This window comes from Lytechinus pictus, chromosome 7, assembly GCF_037042905.1.
Source record: "Lytechinus pictus isolate F3 Inbred chromosome 7, Lp3.0, whole genome shotgun sequence".
Taxonomy (NCBI): Eukaryota; Metazoa; Echinodermata; class Echinoidea; order Temnopleuroida; family Toxopneustidae; genus Lytechinus; species Lytechinus pictus.
This window is the reverse complement of record NC_087251.1, coordinates 29,983,941-30,000,609: the sequence shown is the minus strand read 5'-3', so window position 1 is coordinate 30,000,609 and position 16,669 is coordinate 29,983,941. Positions and strand designations below refer to the sequence as shown.

The 16,669-nt window shown below is 37.4% G+C and overlaps 1 protein-coding gene across 1 annotated transcript; it reads right to left on the bottom strand.

Annotated features, from left to right (window-relative positions):
- Positions 1–749: 749 nt before the first annotated feature.
- On the bottom strand, positions 750–16,292 carry LOC129264595 (fibrous sheath-interacting protein 1-like). Its single transcript, XM_054902497.2, has 10 exons — positions 16,208–16,292; positions 13,100–13,284; positions 10,267–10,870; positions 9,972–10,079; positions 9,433–9,566; positions 8,871–8,975; positions 4,941–5,096; positions 4,136–4,285; positions 3,339–3,753; positions 750–2,342 (listed from the first exon to the last, which is right to left on the bottom strand). Exons 2-10 carry the CDS (start codon positions 13,265–13,267, stop codon positions 2,176–2,178), a joined length of 2,007 nt encoding a protein of 668 aa, XP_054758472.2. The 5' UTR covers positions 13,268–13,284; positions 16,208–16,292; the 3' UTR covers positions 750–2,175.
- Between the last annotated feature and the right edge of the window lie 377 nt (positions 16,293–16,669).

Here is a 16,669-nt window from a genome sequence, read left to right as displayed (position 1 = left end):
AAATGGGAATTCCCATGAGCCTAGAAGTACACCCCTGGAAAACTGCACTGGAGATTAGCCAAAGAAAGGCATCAGGGTGTTGACATTGGAGGGCGAGGGGAGTCTATTCCCCCAGTCAAATTTCTGGGTGGGAAGAGATTAATTCTTGCCCCCATTCCCCACCATCCCTCCTAAAAAAATAGGGATTTACAAACTGAAAACTTAATCATAAAGGAAGATAAAATAGAGAAACAGAAATGAAAATAATGGAAAGCAATAAAGAAAATGCAAAACAAAGATCATGTTGAACCGGAAATCACATTTCAGTTCTATATCCAGAGCCATTACAGGAATGAAAATTGTTTTGCATCTTTTGTCTCTTACACCTTTCTCATAATCACACTAATAGAATGATACTGATATTGACATCAAAGAAATTTTGAACAGCAATATGTTTTTGATAATGGCCTACACCAGAAAAAAATGGGGGGGGGGGGATTTTTGCACTAATTCATGGACCTATGCCCTTTTAATGAATTCTCATCTTAATTTCAGTATTAGGTGGGTTTTTTTTCCATTTTTAAGGCTAACAACAATAGCTAAGCATATTAGCCTAGCCAACGTGAGATCAAGGTGAACTTGTACTTTCAGACATTTTTCTAGCACATACCTAACTCTTTCTAAAAATAACTAATGATTCCCTTTCTCTTTCACACAGTCACATTTTATCTCGGTGTGATTTTTACACATAAAAAAAGGTATTGACATGGTTTGATTTCTGTAGTGCTTGCACTTTACAATCATGTTGTATAACATCAACACAAATAATATCTGATTTTATAATTACACAAAGATTCCAAATATCAAGGTGTCGAATGCATAGATATATTCTATACTGTACATGTACATTAAACTTTATACATATTTTACAATTTACCACTAGCTCTAATGGCTGAACATAATAATAAAATGAATTGAATACTTTTGCACACATATTTTTTCCAAAACTAAGAACAATAAATTTGTATTATCAAATTTCAAAATTACTTTTGGATAAAATAAATCATAATCACATCAAAAGACTTGGCATAGCTTATATTGGCCCAGGAATATATCAAACGCCTAATATCTGTTTTAATAGAGAATACTGACAATTAGTATTTTCTCTCTGTATATCTCACACTTTTTCTGTTCATTTGCTGAGGGGGGGGATACAAAAAAGATATCAACATAGATATCAATTAGACATTTGATATATAGCACTTGCTTCTTGAGTAAGCCTTGCAAACAGCTACTAATAGACAGTCTTGGATGGTAACTGTGTCTTATCAGGCCTTTCTTTTCAATATTTTTCAATAGGGTAAAATAAAGGTCACTTTTCTAAAGGGCACATTTCAGTATTACAGCAGCAAATTAAAATAATTTAAAAAGGCACAACAAATCTCCAAGGTAAATGAGAAGGGGGTATTGAGGCTAATCAAATGGGCATCACTGCTTATGGCCTTAGAAGGCCTTCAATAAATCTAAGCTCCTGTCAAATAATTGAGAAGATTGCATCAAAATAGAGGGGAATACTATGAACATTTTCCCAAATGGAACTTTATGAACAAAAATACAAATCCAGGACCATGTTGTATTGGCTCTAAAATTGGGCAATTAATTGTCAACAAACATATTTTAAAAAATTGCTGATTCAGATACACTTTTTTTACTTGGCTGCCTGTCAAATAGATGACCATCCAATCATAAACAGATGACAAATTAATAATTTCTACAAATATTTAAGAGGAATCATAAGAGCCAGTGGTCAAAATTGACTACACTTCAAATTCTCTAAATGGGCCAATATAATATGATCCAATTTGGAGAATCCATTTTTGTGGTGTGGGCTTCATGAGAATACATCATTGCTGAGAAAGTTAAGGCAAAGTCCTACACAGGGTAAATAAGATGGTGACAGTCACTTTATAAAAGTGTGTACCTACTGCCAAGTTACATCAAGCTTTACTTAGTATGTGCTATCTGAGTATCATCCAATTATTCTGTAGATTTGTGAGGATAGTTTGTACACAAGATTAACCATTACTCCAACCATTTGTATTGTCAGCATTCAATCTTCAGTAACAAGAATAAGTCTTTTTTAAATAACCTCTCCATTTCGTTTCCCACTTGACCAGATAGGTCTTATGTTGACTTTTATATTTCCAATGAAGCATTAAGTTCATCATCATCAAGTTCCATATCCTGGTTATTATCTTCATAGTTCTCTGTGTACTGCTGGCGGCTGGATTGCAACAAGGTGGCACGTGGGTTCTTCAGAAGTTGTTGGATAACGTCATGAGAGACGAGAGTTCTTGATGTATCTGTAAAATACGATACATCATTATCTATACCAGCTGTTTTTCAAGTGCTGTGATTGTCAAAAACTTGTGCTATCTGATCAGTGATTATGATTTTTTTTCCTTCCAAGTTTTTCCATTGGCTTTGAGTGTGAATTTAGCAGCAGGCAATGATTACAGAATCCAGTCTGAACTGGTTTAAAAAGCAGTACTATACAATCTTGTGCCAGAATCACCTACCACATCACAGAGGACTTTGTGCAACCTTTTTTGTCTTTAAAACAATATTTTAAAGAAAGTTTGTGTGCATACAATAAAAAAAATTATCAAATTCAGGATCCAGCATGTCGGCAGCTTCGAATCAAGTCCCCAGCAGACATAAAAACAGACCACTTTCCACAATAAAGTGAAAGTCTCTCCACCTCTCTGCATACACAGACTCTCTGAAGACACATAGCTATACAAACATACTGGTACAGACTATATAATCACCGCTCAGGGAAGGGAGATGTACGGAGTCCTTGTTCTTACTATTTTCATTTAACCTACTTACTCTGAATTTCTGCATTTTGCATCCAGTGTCACAACCTTTACATCGAGTAATGTTTTAAAACTATTTATATGTAACAAAGAATCTATATTTCTCTATCTTTTTATCTCGCAATTGGTCATGGACATACATCTATGATATGATGTTTCACATACAGGCAGTGCCATGGAAAACGTTCTCCAGAAATATTTTTGTGCTATTTCAATACAAAGTGCAATTAGAGGTGACTTTACAAAATCTCTTTTTCATGTGATTTTCCTCCTTTAAAAAATATTTCATCCCATATCCATACATTTGGTTTTGGACTATTTAGATATCATCTTACTTTGTCAGTGTTACAAATTCAATGTGTATGCTAAATCTCTCCTCATTTTTTCTTCAGAAACATGGCTAAATGAAGAAAACTTTGGGAATGTCCTATCACTTCATCTAACTTACTTAAATCAATAAAAGATAATGGGCAAACTTACTCATACTCATTTCAGATCTCGGTGAGTCACCTAACGAGAATTCAAGTTGTGATTCGGAGTCCCTCCCTGTCATCAAGGTGTTTGTGGTCCTGCTACTGGCCCGACTGCTATCAGCATTCTCTAGGGCCAGCAGCCCCAGACTGGCTTTGGCCTCTGAGAGAAGCTGCTGTAAGGCACCATCAGAGAGCTTCGCAGCAGGGGGTGCATCCAGTGACACCTGACTACCATCCTGCCCATGCAGTCTGGGTGATGATTGCTGACTGTTTAGTCTGGGAGAGGACTGGCTGGACTGTAAGGCTGACGGGGTCTGTTTGAGACGGGGTGACGTGATTTCTGTCATGGTTCTATCGCTGGCATCAGAGCAGCGTTGCAGGAGGGAGTTCAGCTGAGCCTTTGATAATGATGGTGATGATATCTACAACAGGAAAGGGAAGAGAAATAAATTTCTGGGTCATTATATTGGCTGGGGCGAATTAGTGACATATCCGAACTACAAAATCATGTCACACGTCTCATCTAAACTCCACAAGTATCTGAACTGACAATGATCACTTCAGCAAACAAATGGCATCCCCTTAGGTCCTATTCTCAAATATCACTATAAATTGCAATTTCAGATCTGAGAGTCTATCGCTAATGATATAGATGTAATGTCCATGTAACAGAGGTAACATTTTTTTCCCTTTCTTATTCTCATAGAGTACCGGTACTTGGACAACATACAATGCTCATTATTCTCAATTGTTTGAGATGTCATGCAATAGACAAGATATGCTAGAATACAGTGTCTCTTTTACCTCATTTTCCACTTGATTTTGAAGACTGGTAAGTTCCTGCTCAATGTTTTTGAGTCTCTGCTGCTGACTCTGTTCTACCTTGGTGTCCTTGAGGATACGTTCACCAAGGTCAAATGCTACAGTATTGAATGACTCTCGTCTGTCTCCAAGCTGCAAAAATGTTACAGTTACATACTTATTGAAGATTAATCTGTTCCATTGTTCAATAATGTCATGTAATTAGAAACAAGGTCAAAGTCATATAGATCTATTTACTCTTGTATACATGTATTTATTCTCATTTTTCCAGTGTTAGTAATTTTCTAATAGGTCTTGATATGAGATTAGACCCTCAAACCCTGAGATGCCTAATGATATAGGACATCTATTATCATCCAAACTAAACAGGTAAATAAATATAGAGAAAAGTTTATAAATCTATCAACATTTTGTAAGTATAATATATAGAAATGTATTTTCCTAGAATAGAGTTGTTGCATTTCTCTAATTTCCATATTCTATTTAGATAATTTTCACTAAGTGGTATAGATGAAAAGACTCTGGTCAGAATTCAAATCACAGAAAGAACACAAAATGCATCAAAGATAAAGCAAACAAATGAAAAGATATGAAGTATTATTTATGACCCTAAACACACATATATCCCAAATTAAATGTAATGCAGGTAAGAATAAAAAGGTGACAGCGATGATAAAAAAGAAAAGATGAATACAAAAATAAAGAAAAACAAGGAAAGAAGAGGAATAGAAATTATAATCAAAACATGTATCATATTACAGCTGAAGATAACTGACAAAGTACATACCATAGAGGGGGTACTACAGATATCCATAAAATCATCAGATGGGAGTAGGTTCTTGAGTTTCTCGTCAATATCTTTTAGAAGCATCTGGCTGTCTGCATCGGGTATGTAACCTGATCCACTGATGGGATTCAACTGAAGATTGGTCCCAGAAGAACCCTGATGATAAAAAAATATGAAAATAATGTTATGAGTTGAGGGAGCGAGTTAACTCAGTCGGTAATCCTTCTGCCTGTCGAACTAAAGGTTGTGGGGTTGTGTCCATCGCAGGAGAATGGCTGAAGCCTGTGTTATGTGTTCCTCCCTTGTTCCATAGATGCAGGATGTGTCATAGTGGTAAACACTCCGTCCCTCGGACAGGACATTATATGGGGTCACCGTGTAGAGGAAAGTCATCACCTTTACATGTTAAGAACCCACTGCGCTATTCGTGTAAGAGTATAGACTATGGGATGGGCAAGGAAAATGTCTCTAGTTTTTCATTTCCGTGGGGCACCAAATGCAACCACGGTTCTTGGACATGATAATATGTAAAATATTATGTGTGAATACATGCAACATGTTGCCATCGCTGAATTCTGCTCCTGAACTCAAAATCAAAATAATAATATGCGAAATCATACCATTGATTTGACTGGAAATTCCGCCATTCACCCCGTGTGTTAAGGACTTCCGGGAACGCGCGCAAGAGTGTACAATGCATGTAGCCTCGTTCGCGTTTATTAATTTTTTATTCGCTGTATAATATAGAATCTACGATGGCAGATAAGATGTCGTTGTCTTCGTCATGTTTTGACAGCGAAAATGACATTTTACCACCAGCAAATATATGCTACAAGGACGTCTTACCCAAAGAGAGAGGGCCAGAAAATTTCTTTCAAGTAAAGAGCTAGAAAAAATTTAAGCCTTTGCTGCATTCGTTGGTGTAGACTACCTGGGACTTCGGAATAAAAAATAGCTATTCGTGCAGCAGAGACTGATCAGCCAGAGAAGTTTGTGATTGACTTGCAGCCCGGCCAGGCCCGACCAGCAAGATCTGAATGGATCAAATTAACTTTACATCTTGCCCAGAGCCAGTTCAAACATTGTTCGTATCACCAGCAATCAAGCGATTGAAGGTGAAAAAGATACAGAGGATTATTTTGAAGATGATGATCTTTGTGACAGCGATCTTTGTCCATGCCAAAATTTTTCACTTTGTGCTCTTGCGATTCATTCTCTGCAAAAGTGAAGCAGTGCAAACTTTGATGATTTTTGTATAGGTCTAGATATAGATTTCTTAACTGAGTAAGATCTATTCTATACTTTTATAATTTTTGAAATAGAGCATAAACATTACGAAACTTTGTGTTTAAAAATGGATCTCCTCTGACACCCCAATTTCAAATTCCAAGCTACTTTCACTCGCCCCCCCCCCATCCCAATATCAACAAGGAATGGTTATCCTTAAGTAAACAACCACGCACTCTCCCAGCTAATCCACCTTCCCCCAAGGAGAAGTGACCTTCATAAGGCCTGGCAGAGAGGGAGAGAGAGAGCAAGAGAGGGTGAGAGAGGGAGTTAACTGGGGGTGATTTTTTTTAAAACTTATTGTTATTTCGGCAATTGTGGGTCATTTTGCATCGTTGAAAATTTCAGTTCGATCTCCATCTAAATTTTGAATCTTTTTTAGACATGCTAATGTCCTAAAACAAATAGAATACAAATATATTCTTTCAAGATTACTGTCAGCCAGGAAGCTCTGAAGAGTTTGTTTATACTATTACGTAACAAGGACAGCTGCAATCCCACTCCATGCCGTTCATCAGCCTGATGTGGTGGCATGCACAGTGTTTTATCAGCTCTTATCAGCAGCTGCAGTCACTAAATCGACCCCACCCCAGTTTAAACGAGAGAAATGAAACTTTCCCAATAACTGAAAGTGGGGTGTCAATACCCCACTTGAGATCCCATTGACTAACACGCAAGACATTATCAGCAGTCAGATGAACCCCACCCCAGTTTAAACGAGAGAAATGAAGCTCTCCCAAAATCTGAAATTGGGGTTTCAAATACCCCACCTGAGCTCCCATTGACACAACACGCAAGGCAATGGAGTTCCTGTGTTATAAGCTGGTGGGGTATTTTTTAAACGCAGGATTCTCGTAATGAAGATAGATTCGTAAATATTGTTTCCTGAGACTAGCATTTCAAAGCTCATAATAGGAACATCTAAAATTATATATATTATCAAATCAGTTCATCTGTCATTCTTGAGTTATGAAAATAGAAACCACCACATTTACAAGGCGTATGAATAGAAGATGAAGTCATGAGTCACATTATTCATCGACTCAATTAAGAAATCTAGATCTAGACCTATACAAAAATCATCAATTTTTGCACTGCTTCACTTTTGCAGAGAGTGAAATGCAGGAGCACAAAGTAAAAAAAAAAATTTGGCATGGACAAAGATCACCATCTTCAAAATCATCCTCTGCATCTTTTTCACCTTCGATCGCTTGATTGCTGAATGCTGGTGATACGACCGATGTTTGACCTGGCCCTGGGCAAGATGTAACGCGTTACATCTATAACTTTAGTTTGATCCATTCGGATCTTGCTGCAAGTCTATAGCAAACTTCTCTGCTGCACGAATATCTATTTTTATTCCGAAGTCCCAGGTAGTCTACACAAACGAATGCAGCAAAGGCTTAAATTTGTTCTAGCTCTTTACTTGAAAGAAATTTACTGGCCCTCTCTCCTTGGGTAAGACATGCATGTAGCATATATTTGCTGGTGGTAAAACGTCATTTTCGCTGTCAAAACACGATGAAGACAACAACATCTTATCTGCCATCATAGATTCTATATTATACAGCAAATAAAAAATAAATAAATACGAACGAGGCTACGTGCATTGTACATGCTTGGGGGCGTTCCCGGAAGTCCTTAACACACGGGGTGAATGGCAGAATTTCCAGTCGAATCAATGGTACGATTTTGCATCTTATTTTAATTTTGAGTTCAGGAGCAGAATTCAGCGATGGCAACATGTTGCATGTATTCACACATAATATTTTACATATTATCATGTCCAAGAACCGTGGTTGCATTTGCTGCCCCACGGAAAGTCACAATTTTAGCTACCATCCCACAGTCTAGTAGGGGGTAACCCCAATGAAGTGGTCCACCTGCACTCCCCCAATCAATTATATGAGGAGAGACGTGTGGGTCCTAGTGATACAGTTCGCTTTTCGCCTCTCAGGCACAAGTGACGCCAAACAAATAATAATAATAGGCTGATCAAGAGCAGCAGGGCTAAGAGGGGTTTCACAAAAAATACTTGGGTCTCCAAAGCCTAGAAAGGAAAGGAAAGAATATATGTCATAAACTAATGTGTTTTCCCACGTATCTATCATCAGGGGAGCGATTCATGACAAGCTTACTCTGTGATTATCCATGACAGACATTCTAAGCTACTGGAAAACCTTCCATCTGACTGGCTGAGAGCAAATTAGTCGGTGAAAATCACTACAACCTTAAAACATACTCTGGTCATCATCACTCTTTTATTATCATATGGCAGATATGGATAACTAAGCATTGCAGTGTGTGCAGGTAATCCATCTATGTGTATGTTATTAACTGAGAACAGGTTTTGACTCTGAGTCATGTTTTTCAGATAGTGATGACAAAGGTCAATACAAAGACTCCATATCTGATTGATAAATATCCATTAAAAACACAAACACACACACACACACACACACATACAATTAAGCACCCACAAAATATCCCTTGAGAAAAGAGTGGATGATGCCATTGAAATAAAGTGGGGAGATGACATAATTTATCATTACCTCACCCGAACAGAAGGTTCTCCACCTGAATTTTATGCCAGAATAATCAAGAAATATAATGGGAAACAATGTTCTTTCAGACAAATCTCACCTCGTCTGGTTCTCCTGCAAGCACCTCAACTTCTGAGAGCAAATCTTCAAGTCTTTTCTTTTCATCATCTGTCATTGCAATCAGATTACCAGCATCTGAAGCCAACTGAAAGCAGAGTAAAGGTATCACAGGCATGTTACGATGATTTGGAATGTAACCTCTTTTAAATTTGTAAATGTTAAAATGGACTGACAGTTAAAGACCCCTCCCCCCTCGATCCTTGAGAGAGCTAGCAGGATACATAATACTGTAGAGTGTATGACCTATTATTTAATTCAAGTAAACAAATTTAGAGAACAATATCCATGTGAATACATGTATTTCTTTTTAAAAATCTCCTTGAATAATAATAAAAATCATAATGATTGGATTTACATAGCCCTCTTTGCTAGAAGATACAAAGCCCCACACCAGCTTTAGCTTGTGATGCTGCTCTATCAGCACTACTCAGTGGTGTCTTCAAGGAATCAATCCTACCATATATGCCTTTCACCTCACCCAGGTCGAGTGCAGCACAATGTGAATAGACTGATTGCTGAAGGGAGGCGACTGCTATCCTCACCTGAATATTCCTGTGAATGAAATCTGGTTCATCTTCTTTCCTCCTCTGGTTGCCTGCTCCAGGTGGTCTAGGTTTTCTGAGATGATCCCTGGGTGACATCTTCGAAGATCTCCTGCTCTGACCTATGGACCTTGCTGAAATTCATCAACAAAACTTGATTTAAAGACGGTATTCACTTCTAAGCAATATTCGATAATAATTGCTATTAAAAACTGAGGTACATTAGCCCCTCAGTTTGTACCCATACATGTGTCAGGATAACAATGTGGTCTAGTGGTGAGAGCAATGGACTCTTGATTGTGAGGTGGTGAGTTCGAATCCCCACTCGGCTATTATAAAACAGGCCCAAGAATAATTTTCTGTAATCTCTGACTGATCAACTTAGATGTAAAAGGTTTCCTAAGTTATTGGCTATACCAGGCTTGGTATTAATATATCAGAAAGCTGCGCTGCCTAGTTCCTATGGGAACTGTAGAAAACAGAAAATACCGCTGAGCTTTGTCCCATCATAGATCCATACCCTAGAAAGTTAAACTTACCAGGACTAGAATGTTCACTTGATGATGAAGTTTTATGAGACGGGCTGCTGCCCTCTGGAGGCTGTGTTGCAAACACAGGAGTCGAAGGAATGTCTTCCATGTTTACTCCTAAAAATCAAAACGAAAATAGATATTCATCAATATGTAAAAATCACATTTCCTGAAGAGTCCATAAATTGTCCACTAAAACACACAAACATGAGTGGAGATATCAAAAGAAGCATGATTTCAAGTACTCAATTTTAGGAAACAAACACATACACACACACAAGAAAAAGATATAGAGTTGGCAAACCTTCATCATGGCTGACAGGAGGTACCAACGCTAGGAACCTAGTCGTGTTCTCTGAAGCCTCTTTTGACTTCCCACCACCCTCTTCCTTGATGGCATCTAGCTCTTCCTCCAGCTGATGATGGAGTAACTTCCTCTGGCGTTTCACCTCCTTCTCCCTCGTCACTCTCGTGTTCAAGATACGATCCAGCTTGCGCATCTTCTTGATGGCCTTTCTTAGCTCAGGATCAGTGATGGCTGCCAAGTCTGCGTCCGGATCTTCCTCTTCCTCCACCTCTTGCCTCCCATCCTGGTTCTTGCTTCCTTGTCCCCTAGATGAAGTCCTAGATGAACTTCTCCCATACCTCCCCTCATCAGTGTTGTTGAGATGAGCATCATAGGTAAGCTCTCTTAAGTTGCTTGGACCATCGGTGTCGGGACTGCTACCACCCATGCTTTCATCATCTTTGGCTAGGAGAAGGTCTAGGTTGTGTAGTCTATCCTGTACCCTGTGAGCATTGAACACTCGATTACTTCTACCAATTTCACTGATACCTTCTTCTTTTTTTATATCTTCTACCTCTTCTTCTTCTGACTCCAGAAACTCAACCACAGCCAGATCATCGTCCTTTGAAAAAGAAGGAAGATACAATTATGATTTGACACAAATAAGATACATGTATGTATCTCTCTTTTCAAATTGAAAAAGAAAATAAGTTTGACATTAAACAAGTCAAATGACCTTGGCAGTCTTGCTTGTATTGCACTATGCAATATAGCAGCAACTTTGTAACACTGATCAAACCTTTCCTGTTTCATATTTACCCTTTGGTTATAATCAATTTTGCATGTTAAAAGCTACTGCTAATGATTTGGGGTATTTCTGCACTTGACGCCCTGTTCCTGGAATGCCGTGTGCGGCGCTCTTCACATCTTAAGCTTTTTTGGAACATTTCATTAACTTTCGTTAGCAGAATCTTTGTCGTCACTAAATAACGCTCGTTTTTTATGTTGGCATTTTTCATTTTTTGGGAGAAAAACATGGATACAACATTTAATGGTTTAACTTACATATCACTGACTTTAAATTAAAAAAGTTGAAACTGATTTTCATTATATGTCACATGATTGATGACGTTTTTTTACCCCTGTACCATAATACGTTCAGGGGAGCCACTTCCTTTCAAAGATGCACAACATGATTGTCCAAGAAAACTCGTAAAGCCGGTTTAAGTTTGATCGTCGGGCGATATCTGTGCGTACAAAAGAATGGGTATCAATAGCAACTAATTTATTATTCTTTATTTTCAATGAACACTCGTGTGACCTTACTTCGCGCGTGACCATATTTCGTGGACGATCGTATATCTCAGAAAGTACTTAATATCGTCAAAATCTGATATCACTACCAGAAAAAGCGGTCAAAAATGATCCTGTAGTGAAAGTTTCTAGTTGATAAGATTGGAATTTGTTTAAGCTAGGGCTAGGCGATTGGGCAGGCGTGCGCACCTGCCTCGGCCGATCCTCGCCCATGCTCCCACCACTAACTTAGCACTTAGCAGGCAGGGTAGGACTTCGGACACATCCACACATAAACATCTCCACTAAAGTGAGTACACTAACTACCCCAATATTCACTTCCAATCTAAAAAAACACAAGGTGAGAGGATGTATTCCCTGTATGGGCAATGCATCCTCTCACCACCCAAATTTTTTGATCAACAACTGTCCTTTTCCCAGCCAAACGTTCTCTGCTCTTTAATTAATGATTAACATGAGCAGTGAAACCTGATCTTATCCTCAGCATCCTAATATAGCTTCAAACCACTACCTCTCTCTAAAAAACGCCCATTATCAACCACAATACAATCCATGAAATAAGCACAATTTCAACACAAAACAAAACCAAAAAGCCTGCGTATCCATTGACATCTTTTATGATTGATAAGATATCCACGCATAAAGGATTTGGACATGTTCAAAACCATCACCCCACCCCATGTGCGCCACAAATTCGACACCCTACACATACTATAATAGCCCCCTTTCAGCTCACCAAACGCAACATATGTTATTCATATCTGGTTCCAAAATACACTGGGTAACTTTTGGGCAGGTATACAGGGCTCCACACTAACCTTTATTTTCTACTGGTCCGACCTGATCATGTCGAACCAGTACATACCCAGTTTTTCCATTTTTACTGGACCGAACCTAAAATTAAGTGGTCCCAAAAATAAAGAAAAATATAAAAAAGACTTCAAGTTTATTTTGCTGTCTTATTGCTTATTGTTACCCCCCCCCAAAAAAAAAGAGAAGAAAATACATTTTTATCATTTAGATATAATCTAAATGGTCATGTTGGATCAGTAAATCTGGCTTTTTCTGAAAAGTTACTGGCCCGACAGCAATTTTTACCGGTCTGGGACCATTGGACCAGTGCCAGTGTCGCGCGCTGAGGTATACCAAAGTTATGTTAACATTCATGTAACTTAACAAAATATTTATTTTGACGATGCCACAGTCACTGACACCATCAGAAATGCGGCGCCTATGTCTCCTTTCTGCTATATCAGCTATACAAAAACTAGGATAATACATAAATTTTGAGAATTCTGAATTCTAGTACATTTAAATACAACTTATAGACATTCCTGAACTTGCCATTGTTTCACAACTAAGAAAAGTCTCTAGTCATTTGACATGTACTTTACAGTTTATTGCAGGAGGCTGTTTTGGGAATATGGTTCATGTGGACAATAACCTTGTAAACTTCACAATTCTGATATTTTGGAATACATTTGAGTTTGTATTTTCCATAATTTACAAAATCATTTTATGATTATCATTCACTCACTTCTTGCAGCAGTATATCAGGATCAGGTGGCAATATCTCCAATGAGCTACTTGTGACACTGAGGGGCCTATTAACTGGGCTGCTGAGTGATACCCTGCTACCAGGTCTGTATCTAGAGCTTCTAGCTGGCCTGGTGATATCATCTAAACTGCCTCTAGTGATGTCCATGCTAGATGGAATGACTCCTGAAAAGGAATAATGAATGATACATATTAAAGTGTCAGCATTGCTGAGTACCACTGGTGTACATTGAATTGGTATCATTATTGAGAGTGCCGATTCGAAACATCAAATACATTTAGTTCACGGCCATATCACGCAGTGCACTGCAAACACACCCACCAATTTTACACAAAATTTCATCTTGAAGTGTTGCATTGTGGTGCGCTAAAAAACCTTCAAGTTAATAGCCCCCCCTCCTCTTGATTGCCTCAAAGCATTACGTTGAGAATGGAGTGGTACGATAACACAAATTTTCAAGACAAGCCAGGGGGGGGGGTGGGGGGCTATTCTTGAAAGATTGTGTTAACTAGTCTTCAACATCAGTTGTCTAATAATAATGGAATAAATAATGGATATTTAGAGGCGCTAAAACAAAAAGCACCATAGCGCGTACAATGCATGAATAATAATTTAACATTTGCAATAATAACCACAATATTCAAGATAAAAAGGGAAATTAATTGAGGAAAAAGGTATATCTTAAGGGAAGATAAATAAAAATAACGAAATTCTGAAAATTGAATTCAGCAGGTCTGTCTTTAAGAAGATGATTACGATTTTTTTTTCTTGATTAAAAAATGTACAAATTAGCATCTGATTGTGATTTTTTGCATGTTCAGTTCCCCCCCTACTTTCCCAACTTTTATAACTATTCCACAGCTCCCACTTTTTTTCTTAATTAAAAAATGTACAAATTAGCATCTGATTGTGATTTTTTGCATGTTCAGTTCCCCCCCTACTTTCCCAACTTTTATAACTATTCCACAGCTCCCACTTTTTTTCTTAATTAAAAAATGTACAAATTAGCATCTGATTGTGATTTTTTGCATGTTCAGTTCCCCCCCCCCCTACTTTCCCAACTTTCATAACTATTCCACAGCTCCCACTTTTTTTCTTAATAAAAAAATGTACAAATTACCATCTGATTGTGATTTTTGTATGGTACTTTCTCCACTTTCTCGACTTTCAAAACTATTCCACGGCCCCAGCTTAATTACATTAGAAATTTTCAAATATTTATGTTAACCATTGGCCTGATTCATCACAGGTTTACATCAGGTTTTTTTTTTTTTTTTTGGGGGGGGGTATTTTAATGAAGTCTTTGAATCTAAACAGAATAAAAAAATAAATAAAAAAAAAACAGACATATTTTTCTTTCATAAACATTATGATGGCGTTACTATCATTTTCGCACATTTGAAAAATTATCACGAAGTTGTTATTCAATAAAAAATTTCTTGGTTCACCAAAATCAATAAAAATTATGAATAAGGTATTTAAGGTATACATGTATTTTGGGTCACTTTTTTCAAAAAGTTTTAAACATTTACCAAAATTTGTAAACATTTATTTGTGATAACGGTCATTTAAATATTAGTTAAATGCTTTGACTCAGGCCTACATGTATTGTAGTATCAATCTAAATAAATTGAGCATGACTGAAGTTCTAAACCAAGGTCAATCTTCCCCTTTTTTTTTGGGGGGGGGGAGGGGATTGAAATAAAATTATACATTGTGTATGAATAAAGTGATTTTTGAAAAGTGTTTGCTAACAATACTATACATATACAGTTCTGTATAGTGAGTGATCGTCTCACTGACCGGCCTTGTATTACCAAATGTGCTCAGAGTATGCACCCAAAATAATTTCATACGCTCAAAACTTTGCAATCCCTTAAATATTGAATCTTCAATCTGATCAGGAGGCAGATCAACCCCGAAAAAGAAGAATGGAAAGATGATGAAAATTATGGTAAAAAAGTAAAAAAAAACCACATTTTCAAAGACTTTATATTCTCTAAATAATAAAATAATGTAAAAATAGCTCATCAGTGATTTTGTTGTTTTCTCAAAAGTTTCCCAAAGAAAACACATATTCGGCAATACCAGTAGACCATTTTCATAGGGTGCGATTGGAAAATGGAAGCTGATATCCAGGCCTGTGATATCATAAAACAGAAAAATTTAGGCAAAATTTTTACATCTTTATATTTTCAGGTGTTTGTGTATTTATGGTGGAAGTTTGATGAATTTTATGACAATATTGTGTTTGAAACGAGTGAATAATGAATTCATGAAGTGTTCAGTGGAATAGCCTATCCAGTTGCGGTTCCAGATTCCGCCGACATAAACATGATAAATGAATGCCACAACCATAATTTCAGCTTTAACTAATCAACTTGAAAAACACTGGAGATCACATTCACATCCACGCAAGTACAACCCTTAAAATCCCCAACTAACCAAGTAATAAAGGCGAGGGGCATAAGCACAAGCTTCAAGCCTCAACACTAAATTAAGTATGAGGATGAGTCATTGAGTGGTCGGGAGTCCGGACACTATTTAATAATATTTTTGAAGCCTTCTTTTTTTACTTTGTCTTTGACTTTGCCTTGGATTACACTGTCTAAAATGATTATGAATTCAATAGTTGTAATCAACTTCTAATTTCTATTTTGTTCTCTATAATATTTTTTTCCTAACATTTTGTACTAAAAATTGATGAAATTTCGATTGTTATTTTTTTTTCCAAATCAAATGACTTTCTAAAATTGATCGTCCGGACACACAACTGGGTATACGATTCACTGCAATACTACATTTTTGCAATTCCTTGTGCACGCAAGTGAATACGCGATATCACGTTTCCATGCAACGTGTATTCAAATAACACATGAGCTAAACCACGGTATCTGGCAGCGTACGGTACCGGTAAAGGAAAGGATCGGGAATTCGTACGGCCTTGTAACCTCACAATCTGCCAATGGCATGCCAATAGGCCGCTACGCGTACTATAGGTTTTCGAAATTCGGTAGAATTTAATCAAAATTTTCTCAACCAGAATCATACCAAGCTACACAAAAAATAGATATCAAATTTACTTACATTCTACGTCGAAGTTACTCACTGTTCTGAGCCTGAGGGTCACCGGTATGGCGTTCATAACAACGGCATTCTCTACCGGTATGGTGGACTTAATTTGCTATCAAAAAAAGAAAATTTGCAGCACGTGATTGCCATCTGATATAGCAACAGGTAATGTTTGCATTATTAATTTTCTACAAGGCAAAAAAAAGGCAAAAAAGAGGCAAGAAAAGCGATTGCCTGACCCCCCCCAAAAAAAAAAATAAAATAAAATAAAATAAAAAAATAATATGAAAAGCACTCTCTGGACCTGTCCGAAAGAAGAAGTTCAGAAGAAAAAAACAACAGCACCTGTGACAAGTGCAAAAATATCACATCACTGCCAAATTTTTTAGTTTTGTAGCTTTTTTTCTGACTAGCAATATTCAGGTTTCCCCTAGCTATGTTCTTTTCTCTTTTCCCCCTTTGTGCCCCTAAAGTGGT

Bases quoted from the DNA above. Each gene is read 5' to 3' on its own strand.
- LOC129264595 (XM_054902497.2), bottom strand. From the start codon at position 13,267: ATGGACATCACTAGAGGCAGTTTAGATGATATCACCAGGCCAGCTAGA. The intron at 9,567-9,971 runs GTAAGTTTAACT...GATGAATTTCAG, and splicing joins AAGTGAACATTCTAGTCCTG to CAAGGTCCATAGGTCAGAGC. The intron at 4,286-4,940 runs GTATGTACTTTG...ACATTTTTGCAG, and splicing joins TCTGTAGTACCCCCTCTATG to CTTGGAGACAGACGAGAGTC.